This window comes from Staurois parvus, unplaced genomic scaffold, assembly GCF_062004578.1.
Source record: "Staurois parvus isolate SC_StPar_1 unplaced genomic scaffold, SC_StPar_1.0 ptg000030l, whole genome shotgun sequence".
Classification (NCBI taxonomy): domain Eukaryota; kingdom Metazoa; phylum Chordata; class Amphibia; order Anura; family Ranidae; genus Staurois; species Staurois parvus.
In genome coordinates, this window is record NW_028317826.1 from 5,524,319 (window position 1) to 5,544,505 (window position 20,187).

At 40.3% G+C, this 20,187-nt stretch overlaps 1 protein-coding gene across 9 annotated transcripts in view; it reads left to right on the top strand.

The window, feature by feature from the left end:
- Positions 1-18,351, top strand: part of ENPP2 (ectonucleotide pyrophosphatase/phosphodiesterase 2) — a 156,950-nt gene extending 138,599 nt beyond the window's left edge. For 5 of the 9 annotated variants that reach the window (XM_089659054.1, XM_089659053.1, XM_089659057.1 and 2 more), the window contains 2 exons: positions 12,212-12,262; positions 17,788-18,351. In XM_089659054.1, coding sequence (XP_089515180.1) covers positions 12,212-12,262; positions 17,788-17,958 — 222 coding nt within the window. In that variant the 3' untranslated portion in view covers positions 17,959-18,351. The remainder of the gene's footprint in view (positions 1-12,211; positions 12,263-17,787) is intronic. The other 4 variants (XM_089659055.1, XM_089659060.1, XM_089659062.1 and 1 more) reach the window with 1 other exon arrangement.
- Positions 18,352-20,187: the final 1,836 nt, after the last annotated feature.

Below are 20,187 nucleotides of genomic sequence, written 5' to 3' on the forward strand. Positions count from 1 at the left end.
TTGTGCTATAAACAAAAAAGACTGATCATTTTGAAAAAAAAAACAATATTTTGGACTTTTTGCTATTAAACATATCCAGTAACAAATGTTTAAAGATCAAATTTCGTCATAAATAGAGGCCAAAATGTATTCTGTCTTTGCTAAAAAAAAAAAATCACAATACGTGTAAATTAATTGGTTTACGTGGAAGTTATAGCATTTACAAATGGCGGTATAGATACTGGATTTTTTTTTTTACACTAGTAATAGCGGCGATCAGCGACTTATAGAGGGACTGTGGCGGACATTCTGACACTGGGGGGAACTGAGTAACTGCCACTGACATCACCAGTGACACTAATACAGTGATCAGTGCTAATAAAAAGCACTGACACTGTACTAATGACACTGGGCAGGAAGGGGTTAACATTTTGGGTGATCACAGGGTTAACTGTGTGCTGTGTGTGTTTTACTGTGTTTTCTGTGTGCTTTACTATGTAAGCACGCTGCTTTGCATTGCTCTGCCATGCAGAGCAATGCAAAGCAGCATGCTAGTGCTAATATGGGAGAGATCTGTATTGTTTACATACAGACCTCTCCTCTGTCAGTGGTCCTCGGCAAGTGCCGGGGGGTAATCTCCGGCCGGGACTCGGTGATCCACAGCTGTAGCCACCAACAGCAATGCGGGTAGGGTGGCAAGTGTGCCCCTACCCAGAAATACAAAATCAAGTGTATATATACGTAATTTTGCACAGCTCTGCCACTCTGTAGCAGTAGTTCTGCTATAGGGCGGTTGGGAATCGGTTAAATGTGTAAAACATTTTTTTACATGACTTTATTGCTCTTACATAGGGGACCAATATCCTGCTATGTGATAGCATATGGGTGACAGGTAATCTTTAGGAGACATCCGGGGTCTATTAGACCCTAGATGTCTTCCCTGTACTCCACTGCCACTATTTGAAATCATGCGACTTCACTTGTCTTCTAAGTCAGATTCGGTGTGAACGGTCCTTAAAATCTAGACGTTTATTGGTTACTATGCACAGCTGCACCAGATTCTATGTGCACCAGTTTTGGTAAATCTCCCCCTAGGTGTCTTTTGAAAGGTTGAGAGAGGCTGTGATAATGTTATACAGTACTATAATTTATGTTTACCACACACAAGACTGATTTATTCTCTTACAACTTTTCATTACTTATGATTACTCAGAAAACAAACGTGAAAACATTTTCACTACTATCAACGGATGTTTAAACTCATCAGTATTATCTTTTAATACAACCTATTTCCTGTGCTTTTAGAAACTGTATAGATGAATGCAAAAAGTTGGTTTGGCCTTCTGCAACTACAATATTAGATGGGTGCATTGAATGTTTATGAAATTGTTTTCTATGTTTTTCACTACAGCACTGGTAGCTTTTAGACATGTATATATTGGGTGGGTCTACCCAAACTGTTATTCCAGTCTTGATATTTCTGGTAGAGCGTTAAACCATCTGCCAGTTTCCTAAATCTCATGGACTCTATTGGTAAGATCTTTTGGTTGGGCTCTTCGTGGCCAATACTTGGGGCTCCCACTCACTTTATAGCTATTATTATTACTCTACAGTATTTCTATAGCACCAACAGTTTGTCCAGCACTTTACAACAAGAGGTCAAACAGCACAGTTACAGTACAATTGAATACAGGAGGAATCTGAGGGCCCTGCTTGTTAGAGCTTACAGCCTACAAGGAGAGGGTGAAGTGATACAAAAGGCAATAACTGGGGGGGATGAGCTAATGGAGTAGATACATGTACAGTCCTTGGGTGGAGGCAGAATATGCTTCTCTGAAGAGAGGTTTTCAGGGATCGCCTAAAAATGGACAGAGTAGGAGATAGTCCAACAGATTGGGGTAGAGAATTCCATAGGTTGGGAGAGGCTCAGGAGAAGTCCTGCAGGCGAGCATGGGAGGAGGTGACAACTAGAAAGCAAGAGGTCTTGGGAGGAATGAAGAGTATGATTTGTTTGGTATTTTGAGACCAGGTTAGTGATGTAGCTGGGGGTTGAGTTGTGGATGGCTTTGTAAGTTCGTATTTTGAATTTAATTTGTCGGGTGAGTGGCAGCCAGTGTAGGGATTGGCAGAGAGGGGTGGCAGATGCTGACCACTTGGTAAGGTGGATGAGCCTGACAGCAGTATTCATGATGGACTGGAGGGGGGGGTAGCCTATGTAAAGGTAGGTCAATGAGGAGGGAGTTGCAGTAGTCAAGGCGAGAGATAACCTGAGAGTGAATTAGGAGCTTTGTGGTGTCATTGGTTAGGAAGGGACGTATTTTGGAGATGTTGAGGAGGTTGAGACAGCAAGCTTTGGAAAGTGATTGTTTGTGAGGCCAGATCAGGATTACACCGAGCACCCTAGCATACATGGACAGATTGATGGTTGTATAATTTATCTTGACAGAGAAGTCAGGGGAAGGGGCACATGGAGGAGGAAATATTAGGAACTCTGTTCTGGATAGATTGAGTTTGAGGAAGTGGTGTGACATCCAGACCGATATGTTGGTCAGTAAGTTAGTGATGTGAAAGGAGACTGATGTGAGCTGAGGGGTAGAGAGATGGACCTGAATGTTGTCCGAGTAGAAATGACATTGAAAGCCATGGGAGGCTATCATCTGACGCAGGGAGGAGGTTTAAATCAAAAATAGGAGAGGTCCAAGAACAGAACCCTGGGGGATTCCAACGGAGAAAGGGAGAGGAGAAAGTAGAATTGCAAGTGGTACTAAAGGTGCGGTGGCATAGGTAGGATGAGAACCAATGAAGAGCACAATCACAGATACCAGCAAAGTAAAGTTTTTTGAGGAGGAGGGGGTGGTCAACTATATCAAAGGCAAATGAGAGGTCCAGAAGTAGAAGTACAGAATATTGTCCATTGGTTTTTGCAGTTATTAAATCATTTATGATTTTTAATGATTTTTAAGAAAGCAGTTTATGTGGAGTGTTAAGGGGGAAATCCTGACTGAAGAGGATCATTTATTTTATATTTTGGAGAATGTGGCAGCAGCAGATGCTGGAACTCACAAGATGAGTAGGAACACCCAAAACTTCAAGGGCGGGAGCAGGCAACGGTGATAGGTGGCTCTCCCGTTTAGTGAATGTATGGGATATTAGAAGTGAAGCTCTGACAATGCCCACCAGGTTCCACATGTATCTAAAACATCACTTTTGGACCAATCCTTTAAAACACAGTTACATTTTAGATGGTAGGCTTGGCTACCAAAGAACTGGAAATGGCTTTTTTAGTATTCACTTTAGAAAGCCTATTATTCAACTCACATAAACTCATGAAGTATTCAATATAACCCTCTTCTAAGCTCATGCTATGTTCATAAAAATAAAAATGTGTAAAACTGTTGACAATGGGCTGCTGACCCTGACCGAGGAGGGAAATTAAAATCTAGTGGGTTGTTGGGTGGACAACTTCGTTTAACCACTTAGCCTCTCATACCTGTTCCCCCCAACCCATCACCACCACCACCTATGGCCCAGAGCAATTTTTGCATTTCTGCTATGGACCTTTTGATTCAGCAAAAACATCATTTCTTAAAATAACAAGGTTAAACATATTTTGTTTTTTAAGGACAAACAAGGCTTTCTTTTGATAATATTGTCTTGCATGATTTTTTTCGCAATCTGTAGACATTAAAATGCAACATAATGAAACAAAACACACTTTTTTATATTGTTTTGAGCAGTGCTAGTTTTAAAATAGTGCTACTGCACATAAAAAGTGCACATTTTATTCTGTAATTTGTCCTGTTTAAAATTACACAAAAATATAATTCTGGTACAAAACATTGCAGCTATTTACAAATAGTGTTTTTTTTCTTAAATGTTTGAGCTTTTTTTAAATGGGAAATGTGTAAATATATGTTAAATGTGTAGACCTATTAAAACAAAATCATTTAAATATTCAAATATTTAAATCTCAATTGTTAATAAAACAGAAACAAAAAAATCTGAAAAATAATTGGAGAAAAGAAAAAGGGAGTTAATTAGGGCTAATTAGTATAAACTAAGGGTTAATAAGAGGTCTGTTTTATTTAACCCCTTGCCCTCCTGAGTATTTACATCCCTTCCTGACCAGGTCATTTTTTGCATTACGGTGCTGCGTTACTTTAACTGACAATTGCGCGGTCATGCAATGCTGCACCCAAATGAAATTTGTCCTTTTTTTTTCCCCATGAATTGAGCTTTCTTTTGGTGGTACTTGATCACCTGTGCGTCCTTTTTTTTTTTTTTTTTTTTTTTTTTTTAGTTTATGCGCTATTAAAAAAAAAACCGACAATTTTGCAAAAAAAACATTTTTTACTTTTTGCTATTAAACATGTCCAGTAAAAGAATTTTAAAATATCTAATTTCATTGTAAATTTAGGCCAAAATGTATTCTACTGCATGTCTTTGCTAAGAAAAAAAAAAAAATCCCAATACGTGTAAATTAATTGGTTTACGTGAAAGTTATAGCGTTTACAAATGGCGGTATAGATACTGGAATTTTTTTTTTACATTTTTAATAATAATGGCGGCGATCAGTGACTTATAGCAGGACTGCGGTGGGCATTCTGACACTGGGGGGAGGGGAACTGACTTTATGTCACTGACATCCCCAGTGACACCAATACAGTGATCAGTGCTAAAAAAAAAAGCACTGACACTGTACTAAGGGCACTGGGCAGGAAGGGGTTAAAGGATTAACTGTGTGTGTGTGTGTGTGCTTCACTGTAATCACACTGCTTTTCATGGCTGTGCTGTGCACAGCCATCCAAAGCAGTGTGCATGAGCTGACAGGGAGGAGAACTGTATTGTTTACATACAGTTCTCCTCCCTGTCGGACATGCTCAGCAATCACTGGGCGCCAGTGAGTAATCACCAGCCGGGACCCGGTGATTGACAGCTGCAGCCGCAAATGGCGGCACTGATAGGGTGCGCACCCCCTACCCGGAAATGCAAAAACACATATATACGTGATTTTGCACACCCGTGCTGCCCTGTAGCAGTATATCTGCTGTAGGGCAGTTGGGAATCTGTTAAAAAAAAAAAGCTATTTTTACTTGTCAGTTTGTTTAACTGACTACAGATCTAAGTTCATTCCTCTGGTGTGCAGATGAATGAACAGAAAGATACAAAAGTAAAATATTTTACTGCATATCTTTTGTATATGTGCCTCTGAGCAGTGTAATTTAAGAACATTGATTCACATTGCTTTTTTGACAGCTACAGCTGCGGACACCTTCTCAGTATGCAATAATTCCAGCTTTGAATGATCAAAGCCGACATTTGCTGTATACTTGCAAAGGGTTCCATAAGCAGGGCAGAGAGACAGAACCCAGTGTACAATGATGAAGGTTTTTTGGACATTTGTAGCATGCCCAAAGTCTGCAACTAGTTTAAAAAAAAAATCTTATGCCACTATCTAAGAGTAGTCAGTTCTGTGTTCCTTCAATGTGATTTTAATTATGAGAAAAAAAATAGCTGTGTAACCACAGAGCTACTGACTATACTGATGCTTATACATAATATTGAGCTAATATTGCATGGCTATGAGGAGAGATCTCTAATAACTATATGACAATAATGAACATGAACACTCACTTCATTTTGTGTTTCTCTTACATTATCTTCTTGCCTGTTGCTTTTGTTTGTCTATCTGTTTTATATGTTCCATACAGTATATGTATGTTATATGTTTGTTTCATGTGCATTAGTCATTGATTTATACATATTTCATTTTATAGGTCCTTCTGTATAACCACCCAGTCATTGTGGAGTCCATCTACTGTACATTTAATAGCATTTATGTACAAAATGTGGGAACCCTTCCTAAACATTTTTGTTTTGTATAATGCAAAGATTAATTAAACTTTATTTTCTTTTAATGTTGGATCCCATTTGAGGAAATTTCCCTTAACGGTTCACTTTAACGCCAGTGGTTTATACTACTCTTCACTTCCCTTCCCAACCTTTCTATTTGGCCACCTGTACCTCACTCTTCTTCCTCCCATGAGGCAACTCTGATGCTTGGTGATTGGCTCCTCAAGCACCCAATGCTATCACATGGGAGTGAGGTTAAAGGGTTAGTTCCCTTTTACCAAAAAACTACCGATGCAGGTAGGGGGCATCTGTAGATAAAAACAAACAGTGCAACTTTGAGCAAAGGTAAATCGGGCCCTTGCTATAGGTGTAGGCCATTTACGTACATTGTGAAACTAGACTGGAAAGCTTCTAGGACATTACTAGGAGATGCCTACATCCCATCAGATTCAACAAAAACTTTCCATTCTTGTCTTTTTTTATTTTATTTATTTTTTTGCTCACTCTGGTTGAACTGTTTTGTTGCATTGTTTCTATTTAAGGCTCCATGCACACTGGGCATTTTAATAACGCTGGTAATGTTAGCTGTGTAAAGTCACGTTAAAAACTTGAGTTTTTCAGAGGTTTTTTTTAGCATTTTTGCATTAGCGTTTAGCACCAATTTACCACTTTTTTCACGTTTTGTCGCATTTGTTTTTTTAGCTTTTTTTTTTTTTTTTTTTTTTTTACAAAAAAACAATTTTTTTTTTTAAAAAGTAAAAAAATGCCGGTTTGCTGTGATGTACTGTGTTTTGCTGCGTTTTCAGCAATAGAGCGTTTTTACAGCTAACAAACTCCTCTAGAAACCCACTAGTTCTGGGGGTTTTTTTTCCAGCCAAAAAACGCCACTGCCAAAAAAAGGTTAATTACAGTCTATGTGTGCATGGACACATAGGATAGCATTCTGGGGGGTTTACTGGCTGTAGAAAAAAGTTGAAAGCCAAAAACAGCCGCTGTAAAAACATCCAGTGTGCATGAGGACATACTCTTCACATTTAGCATCAGAGGAGTGAATTCTCAAACGCTGAGCTCAGAGCTACTACATCAGGGGAGAGAGTGCTGGTCAGAGGGTTTGAATCATAGAAGAGCCTGCTCCTGTGTTGGTGAAGGTGAACAGTAACAGCTATGCTTTTCTTAGCAACATCCTTAGAAACATCCTAGAAGTTCTCCAGTCAGGTTTCATGAGGTATGTAAATAGCCTACACCTATAGCAAGGGAATTATTTAAAGTTCGTCAAAGCTGCACATCATCATGTTTTTATCTACAGATGCCCCTTATCTATTTTTTTGCAGTTTTTTTGTTTTTTGGCCTCATGCACACTGAGCATTTGCTCAGCTCTTAATGCCTTTCTCTGGTCAGGAGAAAAGCAGCATCAAAAAAGCACCTAAAGCCATGTCTTTTTGCAAAAACATTTAGTCATGTTTTAAGCACGTCAAACATTTGGGCATTTATTCATTTCATTGGCCAGAATATTAATTTATTCTGGACATTGAAATGAATAAACACCCAAGAGTTTGATGCACCTAGCACTTAAAGTGTTACTAAGCCCACAACAGTAAAATCAGTCTGTATATGCAGTAAAGCATGCTTGTTATACTCACTGTGGAACCTAAGAGGTTGATCCTCTGCATTGTGTAAAAAGGCTATTTGATCCTTTCTTCTCTGCCCCTCCCCTTGTTGAAATTACCACCTGATACAGACTGAATCCGTAGTCACATGCACATGCTCAGTTTGGTACGTATTGCTAGAGAGGTTTTTTTTTTCTTGGGAGAGTGCATGTGATCAGCACAGGGCCAATCAGCACTGTCCAGACAGAGGTCAGGGGTTTTATATCCTCCTAGAGCAGAAAGATAACTCCTCCTACGACCTTTAACCAGTGCTCAGCTGAAGTCACAAGACTGCTCTAACTTCTGATGAGAAAAGGTATTTAGCAGTTTATATTTACTAAAATAATTGCACTTCCATATTTTGTGTACTGTGGGAAACCAGATATAGTGAATGCAGGGTGCTGGGTTTAGTAACACTTTAAGCGCACTTAGATATCTTTTAGGTGCATAAGGTGTTTTTTCTGCCAAAGCACTGCTGCTCCTGAGTGAGCTGGCAGTAGGTTTTTTTTCTGCCTCTAAATGCCTGTAAACACCTATGTGTGTATGGACACATAGGCTAACATTGAGGGGTGTTTGGTGGTAGAAAAGAAAATGCAAGACTCCTCTAGAAGTGCCCAGTGCGCACGAGGCCAGGGGCGGACTGACAACTCATGGGGCCCCTGTGTCCTTGCCCAAACTCAAAAAAGCCTATGAAAAAGGTACCAGGGGCATCTCATGGGGCCCCTTACTGACCCCGGGCCCTCGGGCAGTGCCCGAGTTTCCAAATGGTCAGTCCATCCCTGCACGAGGCTTTAAAGTCCTCAGCCCTATGTAAGCTCCAAGCCTGTGCTCTCTGCCACTTTATTTAGACACCGGTTACAAAAAGAGGAAGCAAAGGAAGAGTAAGTATAAGCTGCTGGCAGGGCCGCCATTAAAGTGCACGTCGATTTTCCCTTCTGGGACCATGACCAAGTTTACTTCAAAGGACAACTGTACATTTAGTACAGTTGTCCTTTACTTCATGCCCACACTCCCCTGAGTGCAGCCTACCTGGTAACATATTTATTTTCCTCCCCATTCCAGTGATCTTTACTATGCCACCCGGTCTGGTGCTGTACATGCTTGGTAGAAAAAACATTCCTGCCCAGTTCTGTTCCTTTCTGCACATGAGCATCATAGCCCTATTTATTCCTTTGAATATTTGCCTGGGTGGATTGCACTCAAGAGAGTAGGAGGGTTAAAGTACATATTTCAAAAATGGACCACGCTAAGGTCACAAATAGACAAAATAAACGTTGCAATCTTTAACGTGATAGCGCTGAGCAGAATACAAATACAATATTAATATTCAGACCCAACATGTGAATTGGTGCAATGGTGCTGTATCTTTAACGGTGATACTCCATACTGAAATGACAAGTGCTTGACTGTGTTCACACTGGTGCCCCACATAGATGTAAACTCACCGTCATTTCATGACCACCTATCTGTAGGTAAGTCACACTCACTTTTTGGGACTATCCCAGTTTGCAATCCGGTCCTGATGGCAGATATTCCTTTTCCCTTATAACCGTGGTTGCTGGTAGTAGCCAATAACTTTCCACTAGATCTGCATCAATGTTAGGCAGCTCCTCTCCTCCACAGGCAGTATTTCATATTTTCAGCATAAAACAAAACCAGACATCCCATAGTGTAAAACTGTATAAAACTTTAATATGGGGTCAAACAATAGAAATGCCACTCACAAAAAAAGTGCCTTTCCTGGCACTAGATGTGTTCAGCTTTGTATATTATGAATGGGAATTAAGATGGCAGCCGCATTCCAGCGTATGTTCCAAATCCCGGAAGTGACATCAGCGGAAGTTGTGTCATAAGCCCTCGACTAGTTTCAACCAATAGATCGTCCTCAGGAAGCTTCCTGGACTTCCTGAGAACGATCTATTGGTTGAAACTAGTCGAGGGCTTATGACACAACTTCCGCTGATGTCACTTCCAGGATTTGGAACACACGCTGGAATGCGGCTGCCATCTTAATTCCCATTCATAATATACAAAGCTGAATCCATCTAGTGCCAGGAATGGCACTTTTTTTGCAAGTGGCATTTCTATTGTTTGACCCCATATTAAAGTTTTATACAGTTTTGCACTACGGGATGTCTGGTTTTGTTTCGATTTATGCTGAAAATATGAAATATTGCCTGTGGAGGAGAGGAGCTGCCTAACATTGATGCAGATCTAGTGGAAAGTTATTGGCTACTACCAGCAACCAGGGTTATAAGGGCAAAGGAGTATCTGCCATCAGGACCGGATTGCAAACTGGGATAGTCCCAAAAAGCGAGTGTGACTTACTTACAGATAGGTGGTCATGAAATGACAGTGAATTTACATCTATGTGGGGCACCAGTGTGAACACAGTGAAGCACTTGTCATTCCAGTATGGAGTATCACCGTTAAAGATACAGCACCATTGCACCAATTATTCACATGTTGGGACTGAATATTAATATTGTATTTGTATTTTGCTCAGCGCTATCACTTTAAAGATTGCAAAGTTTTTATTTTGTCTATTTGTGATCTTAGCTCGGTCCATTTTTGAAATCTATAAGATTTTGGTTTAGGAATTCACATTTAGGACTGCTGCTATATAGGTATCTTTTATATATAGTTAAATTCTTTCACATATATGTTAATTCATGTTTTCCTAAGCGCAACAGCACCAGGTACAATTTTCCTTTAAAGCCCAACTCCGGGCACAGTGATTTTTAAAACCTTTGAAAACCTTATACACTTTATAATAATGTCTTCTATGACGTGGGTAATCCCTACATCATTTTTTACTATAAGTTGCTTCTAAGCTCCACTGAGCTGGTACCAGACAGCAGGGCTGCTGTTGGAAACCACGGGCCCCATATAGCCAACCTGGCAGGGACCTCCCTTTCCAAAAAACATAGTTTTATTATGCTTTAGTTATGAATGTACAGAGTGAGTGATTGGTACCAATCACTCGTGTTCATTCGGGAAAGGAAGGAGCTGGTAAATGTGATGTATTTACCAGACCTTTCCGCCAAACTCCATCCTGAAAGACGGTGTTGTGTGCTTGCAGCTGCTTAAAGGAGTGGAGGGAAGCTGGCAGCATTGTGGGGGTGGGGGCACACAGGGGTGCCTGTGCAGCAGGGGGAAACATATGGTGCACAAGGAGGATGATGGGTGCGGTGGGGGGCAATTACTGGAACCGATCCCCTGTATAGCTCTCTCTGCAGCAGCTGAAAGCCAGCAGGAGGGAGAGGAGAAGAAGCCAACTTTCAGCTACTGCAGATAGAGCCATACAGGGGATCAGTTCCAGTAATTACCCCCCTCCCACCATACCGATCACCCTCCCTGCCCACATCCAGTTTACCCAGCTGCCTGGGCCTGTACAGGACTGGTGGTACCCCCTTATCCATGGCCCTGCCAGACAGTACAAAGGAGCCTTAGGTCCAGCTCCCCATTGCCTAATAGACTTAACTTCTGGGGTTGTGCCATCACCCCCTCCCTATCAGTGGTGTATTTAGGTTTTGTGCTGCCCTAGGCAACACAAACATTGTCTGCCTCCACAGACACTGACCAACACAACCCCTCCATCCCCCTCCCGCGGAGAGAGCCTGACATTCACCAACAACAGCCCTGCCCCCCACCTGGAAGAGCCTTCCACTACCCCCCCAGTGATAGAGAGACACTCCTCTTCACAGAACTGGACATCCCTGAGAACAAAAGTCAGGCTCTACATACACCATCAAGCAGTCTTTCTCGGATCCCACTTCTTGGTTTCCACAGTGCACGTGTCTGTCCCTTCTTTCATACCTTCTTCTGGGGGGAGGTGCTGCCCCCTTGAAAAATGCTGCCCTAGGCAAGTGCCTTGTTTGCCTTGTGGTAAATAAGCCCCTGCTCCCTATGCTTGGCCATTCACAAAGCACAGCCTTTGATGATGCTCTAGTTGTGATTGATGAATAAAAAAGCAGAGGGAGGAGCAACAGTACAACACTGAAACAGGTGTCTATGATATCTATGAGGCATTGTTCTGATGCTGCGGGGAGCCGGAAGTGCGGGTTCCCTGTACTTTCTGGCACCAGCTGCTTAAAGAACAGCTTTTAAATTAAAAAAAATCAGTTAAGGATTAAATATGAGCAAATGTTAGGTTTTTAAAAAATGTAAAAACACTGTGCCTGGAGTTGAGCTTACATTTTTAAAAAGCACATTTTTCTTATCCGTTGGGTTTTACAGTAATTTTTTCAGGCTAAAAAAAAAGTCCTATTCATATATTCCTATTCTTTTTAAATATGCCCCATTTTGACTGTACTCCAAATTTTACACCTATCTCAAGATACCAAAAAGCCATGCAAAATCCCATGTTTTATATTTTGCTACTGAAGTGGTTTTTTTGCACATCCTAGCCAAAAATAAATTCGGAAAATAATATATTTTCATTTGTTTGAATAATGTCATCTGTCTTTTTTTTTATCAAACTCCTATAACTAGTCTAATACAAAAATCTCTTAAAATGTAAACTGAAACACAAATATCCTATTGAAAAGGTACAGCTGTCCAGTTGGTGGGGGGGAATCCCATTACAGCTGGAAAGTAAGTTGTTGCCCATAATACAACCATTAGATGACTTTGATTTCTTTTTGGCTACGGAGTGTAGATGCATGAGAATGCATGAACTGTAAAGTATAAGGACAATATTTTCAGCAGAAAACTTTTTGTTTCTCTTATAGTATGCCAGGTCCGGTCCCCAGGGTTCCTCTAAAGTCAGGTCAAAGGGGACGGTTAGTATATTTCCTCCTCTTTATTTTTCAAGGTGGAGACTGTCTTTAGTTAAACTTTAGCTGACATTTCACCAATGAAGAGGAAAAATAAACCCTTTGCAATTGAGTAACCAAACACTGCCTCTAGCAATTTACTCTTATCTCTTGTCCTCTTCTGTGTTTCTCAGTCACTCCACTTATGTTTGTCAGCACCAGATGTCCAACTATCAGTGTTTAAACTGCTTTTGATTAATTTTGAGGTTTGTCCTCGTGCAGTGCTCAGTGTCTACCATTTCCTCATGTGGTTTTGTGTTTCATGTTGCTCACTATGCAATCTTCCTGCATTAAAACAGGACACAATCTCTTCATCATCAACAAATGCTCAACATTAACTCTTTTGGCCTCTCCTCTTAGATACAAAAATAAGGCGCTAATAGCTATACAGATGTTGACTTGAAATATTTAATACATTTAATTCTCCATGAAACCAACATTATTGCTCAATGTAAAGCCATCTACAGTTTAGATGGGTTGTTCTACAAACCTTCACTGACAAAGGTACATATCTGACCTATGGAAAAGGTATGGGAACACTTGAGGAAAAACAATAGAAATCTCTTCAACCAATAAGAATATTTAGGTAGGTGTTTTTGCTGGTGTCATGCAGGTCATTCTCCAACTTATATTGGTCAGGTCTAGTGATGTTCTTTTCTCTCTGTAGGCTTCACGAACAAAAAATTCCCAACATTAACTCTTTTGCCCTCTACTCTTACAAATCGAAATATGGACCTAATAGCTGTTGACACTCAGACTTGAAATATTTAATACATTTCAATCTCCATGAAACAAATAACATTTTCTCAATGTAAAGCTACCTACAGACTTCGGGTTAGATGGATTGTTCTGCAAAGATTTATTGCCAAATGTGCATGTCTGCCCTATGGAAAATGTAGGCAAGCACTTGAGGCAAAATCGTAGAGATCTCTTCATCCAATAAGAATGCTTGGCTTGCTGGGGTCAGGTAGGTCATTGTCCAGTTTTACTGGTTGGGTCTGGTGAAGTTCTCTTCTCTCTGTAGGATTTACAAAGCATAAAAAATGCTTCCTATTTTTGATGAACTTGATAAATTGACGAAATAATGGGGAGGTGGGAAAAAGGAACTTACCCCCAGTCTTATACCCACCTGTCCCCGTTTCATGGTCTCAGTGATTGTTTATTGCTGAAGGTCAGTAAAAGACTGGCTGGGATTAGGGAAAGCTTCAGTATAAGTGTACCTGCACCAAGTAAAGGTGCCAACCGCTCAAGTTTTTATTTAGGTTCCTTGGGTGAGTTACCATTTTGGTAACTCACCCAAGGAAGCCCCCCCTCCAGTGACCTCTTTCTGTGACAACTAGTAATGTGAACTGGGATCAAAATTGTCAATGCTTAAAGAGGAATTTTACTTAAACGTGATACGTTTAGGAAAAACAACAAGCAGCATGTATCACAATGGGCAATTTGATATTTTAACTTCATTTATCAAAATCTACCTTTTCCGATGAAAATGCAGCCTGGAACTGTACTTTCCCTGTAATGCCACCACGGCCATGTTAACGTCGGGCAGTTGAAGCCATCGCTCTTTCGCTTCCTGGTAACTGCCACAACCCTTCCTCAGTAAAGGCAAATTGCGTGCATACGCAATGTAACAGTGGGACCTGCGCTTGTGCGGTATGGAAGTGGGAACCGTGATTGCGCAGTACAGCAGTGAGGACCTCGCACATGTGTGGTGAAACAGCACTGCGCATGCCCGGTGATGGTCTCTAACCTCCTCCTCCTGTCTACACCTGTCTCTGCCCTCCTCCTCCTGTCTACACCTGTCTCTGCCCCTCTCTGCCCTCCAGCCCTCCCCTCATAGCTGAATCTCATGGCATTAAAATATCCAGGGGATTAGAGGATCCCATGTCATTCGCTCATTAGGATCTGGGGTGGTACATTAAGGAGACACTGGCTAGCTCTCCAACTGAGACTGTGTTGTAGTGGAGGCTTTTTTATAGTTCCAGGAAGTTGTCCTCAGTACATCACTTCCCTTGGCCATCCTGTCCTGTACAACCCTAACCCTATCCCAGTTCAAATCCCTTAAATAAAATAACATACCCAAAGCTCAAGGACTGATTTCTGACTCTGGATGTAAGCCTATGTGGAAGTTTGTGATGCCTGGCTGTACAGGACTATAGGGGGACCCAAATCTTCAGCAACTCATAAGGGGTTGTGCTACAACTGAAAGGGGGTTTAATGCCGGTCCTGAAAACTCTCTTCTTTTTGGCAGAACTACAAAACTTAGCTTTTTTTTCTGAGGAGGCATTCTGAGGTTTTTTTTTTTTTTTAAGAATTAGACGTACAGGGTTAATTGTGACCAGACTGCAGAAAAGTTTCTGAGGGCAATAAACTTATCCTTCTAAGACAGCTAAACAAAACAGATCCCTCAAAGGGGACCTGCGACTGGTTATGATGCTTCTTAAGGTCAGCTCTTCTACACTGCAGAGTCTACCCCCCTAATGGGGCCCCCTCCTACCCCCAGGCCCCTTAGCAGATGCATGCAACGCTATGGCTATTGTTACAGCATGGACTACCAATGGCAGGCAGACTAATCCCTGCCCAGGATTCTCAGAGAGGTATCTACCTAAGGGCTTGAACTCATGTGGGGCAGCCTTGCTGTCCCTCTGTAAAGTGATCTGCAGTGGAGAGTTGGCTGGGGGAGCAATATATCTCACCTCCTCACCACCTGTTTTACCACTCAAAGGGCTGCACCATCACAACCACATGCACTGTATGAGGTTTCAGGACTGTTGGGCATGGGCCCCATTAACTTGAATTTGTCATGTTGCGATGCTGCTGTATGTCTGAAGGAAGTCTAACTTGCAAAGGTCTTAAATGCTGGTATTTCTTCAAATTTTTTTTCAGCAAGAATCAAAATATAGGATTTATTTTGTGTTCAATATAATTTTCAGTATACCAACAATAGCATGAGGTTTGAAGTACAGAGAGTATTACTAGCTTACTAGCGAGACTTGTGAACAGAATAGGGGGAATGTACAAGAATGAGAAGCAGATGCTGTCTGAGTACAACTTGTTTGATTTATTTAAGATGGATAATAAAAAGCCTGTAGGGAGCAAAGTAAAGCCCATCTGAGATTTAAAGCCTCATCCTCTAGTGACCAACCTCATACATCACACAACTGCCTTATTTATTAGAGATAAGACCGATTTTTTTAAGGTTTTTTTTTTTTTTTTTTAATGCTTAACATTTTTTGCCATTTATATATCACCTGCATATTTCATAGTCCATTAAGGAATATACAGATAAAAGATGATTTTGTCCAATTTGGCAGGTTACAATTGAATTGGGAAATTACCATTTGTGTTTATACTGTCTCCAACATTTCCAGGCATTCCAAGGTCAACCCATCACGGGGAAGAATCAACTGCTTGGTTGGAACTTCCCATTTGACTGCTAAAGTTTTTTATTTTTTATTTTATTTTTTTATATATCCCAGGTGCCTAGCTGTGCTCTTCCTCTTATCACCATAGGCATCAACACATGGCCAGTCAAGAGAATAAAAAAAAAAATAAAATAAAAAATAATATAAATAAATAAATATATATATATATATATATATATCCACCGGACACCTTACTAGGTACACCTTGCTACTGGGTGTGGTCTTCTGTTGCTGTAGCCCATCTGCTTCAAGCCCCTACATGTTGAGAGTTTAGAGATGGTATTCTGCATACCTTGGTTGTAATGAGTGCTTATTTGCGTTACTGTTGCGTTTCTATCATCTGAAACTAGACTGTCCATTCTCCTCTGACATTAATAAGGCTCACTAAATATATTCTCTTTTTCAGTCCATTCTCTGTAAACCCTAGAGATGGTTGTATGTGAAAATCTCAGTAGATCAGCATTTTTTTTGAAATAATCAGACCAGCCCATCTGGTACCAACAACCATGCCACATTGAAAGTCACTTAAATCCCTATTCTTCCCCATTCTGATGCAAGGTTTGAGGAAGTTGTCCTTACCACATCTACATGCCTAAATGCATTGAGTTGCTGCCATGTGATTGGCTGATTAGCAATTTGTGTTACCTAGCAATTGGACAGGTGTACCTATTAAAGTGGCCACTGAGTGAATATGAATATATATATAACCACTTTTATCCCATATCCAGTCACCTTAGCTGGCTTATCTCATTGGAAAAATTAAGTGTATCCAAACCTAAGAATAACAATATAATCTATCGCAGCTTACCGGTCTCTAGATGTGGTGGCTGCATGAGCTTTGACCTATGAGCTACTCCATCTTTATTTGCTATGAAGGAAGAATTGCCAAGCTTCAGTAAGACATTTAAAGTTTCTGTGTTCCATGCACCCCTGTGCAGGTAGCCCCTTTCATTTCAGTTGGGACACAGCCACTGCTCCCTGACATCTGTGTGGGTGCAAGTAGATCCTCAAACTCATATTGTCTACCTCTGCCTCCCATTTTTGCATCTCTATGTTGGCAAACACTGCCCTTAAAGGGGCATTCGCTTAAGCATACCCATGTGAATGAGGCTTTAAATTTTTCCCCCACACCCAATTTTTCAACTTTTAAATCCAGGATGAAGTTTGGCTTTAAGGCAGTCAATCATCTAGATTTTATAACTCAGCCTTAATAGAAATGTTGCATTCACACATTTAATTGTGTTTGTGATCCAAAGGTAGTCAAAACATTTATTTTTTTTAACCTGCACAATGAATAGTACTAACAATCAATGGGAAGTGCCCGTTTTGTCAGTGGCTGCAGTTTTACTGTTCATCCATTTGTCCTTCATTCATTTCATTGATTAAAGTTATAATACAGCTTCTATGAATGGAGGAAATGGGTGAATAAGGTGAGAATCGTTGGTACTTTTGATGGGTGCCTGTGATATATTGCTCACCTTTATTAACCCTTGTGACACTGGAAGATTACGACTCGGGGCATCAGGAATTTCAACTAAAACCACAGCCATCAGCACAAGGAACACTCTGCACTGAGCACAAGTATAGTCCGTTGTGCTGATTTTTTTCAAAAAATTGTGTTGACTAAACTTAGACTGTAACAGTGTCTAAAAGTGCCTTGCGTGTATCTAGCATAAGGAACAGAAATTCTATCCAATGCCAAAATTTCTGTAAAAGTTCTCCCATATCCAGGGCATATTGATCTAGTATTAGTTAAATTCAACTGGAATTGATCTGTAATTCTGAAGATGATTCACAGCTTCTTCAAACAGCCTCTTGAGTTCTGATTCAAGCTTGGATGTTGAAAATTGCTGAGGAAGATGTTTTTGGATAAGTTGTGAAACGTGTTCAAAATTACAGAATGAATTGCAAAAAAGTATATAAATGCTATGTTAAAAAAAAATAATATATATATATATATATATATTACACATTCTACATCTGTTTTTGTTTTGTGTTTTTTTTTTTTTTTAAATGATTTGAAACATTACTTCCTAAACTAATAGAAAACCCATTTCCCTCCCTTAGAACTCAGAAGATGAATCGAAGTGGGTGGAGGAACTTTTAAAGATGCACACCGCTCGCGTTAAAGACATTGAACAGCTAACCGGACTTGACTTCTATCGAAAGACAAATCGCAGCTACACAGAGATCCTTTCCCTAAAGACGTACATGCATACGTTTGAGAGCGAGATTTAAATCTAACAACGCAACTCTCAAGTGGTGTATATTTTTTATATTTTTTTGTATTTATTAATTTTTAAACCAGGACACTTAAATATATTTAGTATTTTAATCCTAAATGTCACGCACATGTCAGATGTCCAGTAATGTTTTTAGATGTCTGTGTTAGGAAATCTTGTTCTTTGCTGCAGCTAGGCTGGTAGACTAAGCTTGTTTAATAGTGCTGCAGAATTACTTCTTGCACCGGGAACTTTATTTTTCTAGTGCAACACTGATGTCTTTGTAGACTTTTTACTATGTAATGCAATATGTAAAATGACTTATATTAACTGGAAATTGTGACCAAACATATTTATGTTGTATGGATTAATGGAACCTCATATAATAAACCACACGTTTCATTTTTAATGCTCTCTTGGCTTGTGCAGCAGCTGTGTAATCACATTAAAGGACAAGTTCAGGTTTTTTCAAAAACCTCAGAGTCCCCCTCCCTCGTCCCCTAAACATACACAGCTGATTCTTCCCCCTGCAAGAGTTTACTTACCTCCTGCGGTGGCCTCCTGTGTTGTCTGTAGCTCGGCCACTAAAAATCTAGAGCTCACCCACCTGTGTACTAACATCCCGTAGACCTTAATTGGTCATTGATCTTGCAGTATGGGTATTTCTCAAGTCTACGGGTTGTTATTGTGCAGCCTGACTTCTATTAAAATAATAAATGGTGATACTGACATGACATTTAAGCAACTCTTATTGCAGAGTGTCCTGCTGTCTTTTATACTGAAGCTTGCACATGGATTCCACTCACTTCCTACTCAGTGCACCTAATAAAAGAAAATAGATCTACGTTCTATTGTCTGTACAAGTATTTGGTGTTTTGGTAGTAGGTCTCAAATGGATCTTATAAAAACATTATACAAATACAGTAGATAAATACATACAAAGTGTATACATCAAAATTCATAGAAAAGTTCTTTGTGTATAACCATCTTGCAACTTAAGCACCCTGTGTCAAAGGGAAACCCTCAAAGCTAGAAGAGTACAAACACATGACTGAGGGACTGCAGATATCGAGGCTTACATTTTCTTCAAACCCCAAAATCCCCAGATTTTCACAACTCCACCCAAATTAACTAGACCACAACAATTTTCTGTGGAGTCGAATGGCCATAGCAGCCATATTACTGTAAATACAAAACAGACCTTAATTTAAATAAAAAAAAACAAACAAAAGAAATTCTATCTGACCTCCTACCTGTTCTAAGATTTTTTTGAAGGCACATATCTTTCAAAACCTGTCTGTGTCTGCCACAAACTTCTAACAAAGGCCCCCACTCGCAATTATACCACCACAGGAAGAATTAACCACTAAGTTACCCCAGATACAGCTGAATCACCACTACCACCAATGTAACGTTATATTGGGAAGAAACATCCATACCAGAGATGGGCTCAACCCACCATTTACCAAATATGGTTAACTAGCAATGCCTTCAAAGACCTAGAGATCCCTGCCTGCTGCTATGACAGATAGATTAGGCATAGATTATTTTCAAAATTTAAAATAAATAGTGAAGTGTTAGAGGAGGTTCATTGGGGGGGGGGGGGGGCCTGTAGACCTATAGACCTGTTTTAATGCTGACTAAGCTCCAACTGATATTCAGCAGGAACCTCCCTCCTCCCAACCACCTGGACCCACCCTCCATGACTTCCACCACTCCAATCAGGTAAGTGCCTTTTTCTCCTTCTCCTTTAATACTAAACATAATTAAAATTGATCACCCCACCTCCTCTGCAAGCCCCAGTCATGCTGGCTATCCTCTTAGCGCAGCACTGACCTAATTCAACTTTAACATTTATTGATAATAAAGCAAGTGAAAATGCCTCATGGCCTCAGAAAAGTGTAACAAAATGGACATTCCCCTGAAATTTATTGCCTAGCTATGACACACTGATGCAGCCTAGAAATGGTGGATCCCATTCAGCATTTCTCAGCATTGAGGATGTCTGAGCAATATCCATTGTCCATGGTCCTCCTGAGCAGTCCTCTGTGCTGTATCTTCAAGACTTGTCATTGGCTATGGCATGACAGGCCCACCATCTCTAACACAACCACATGTAGGTCCAAGAATGGCCAACAAGGTTTATAGTAATGTTAAAGCTTTAAACTTTTATTTAACAAATTTGCAAATGAGCATCCAGAAAGTAGGTGGTGACCCTCAATAATGTCTGATGTGTTGTGTTGTC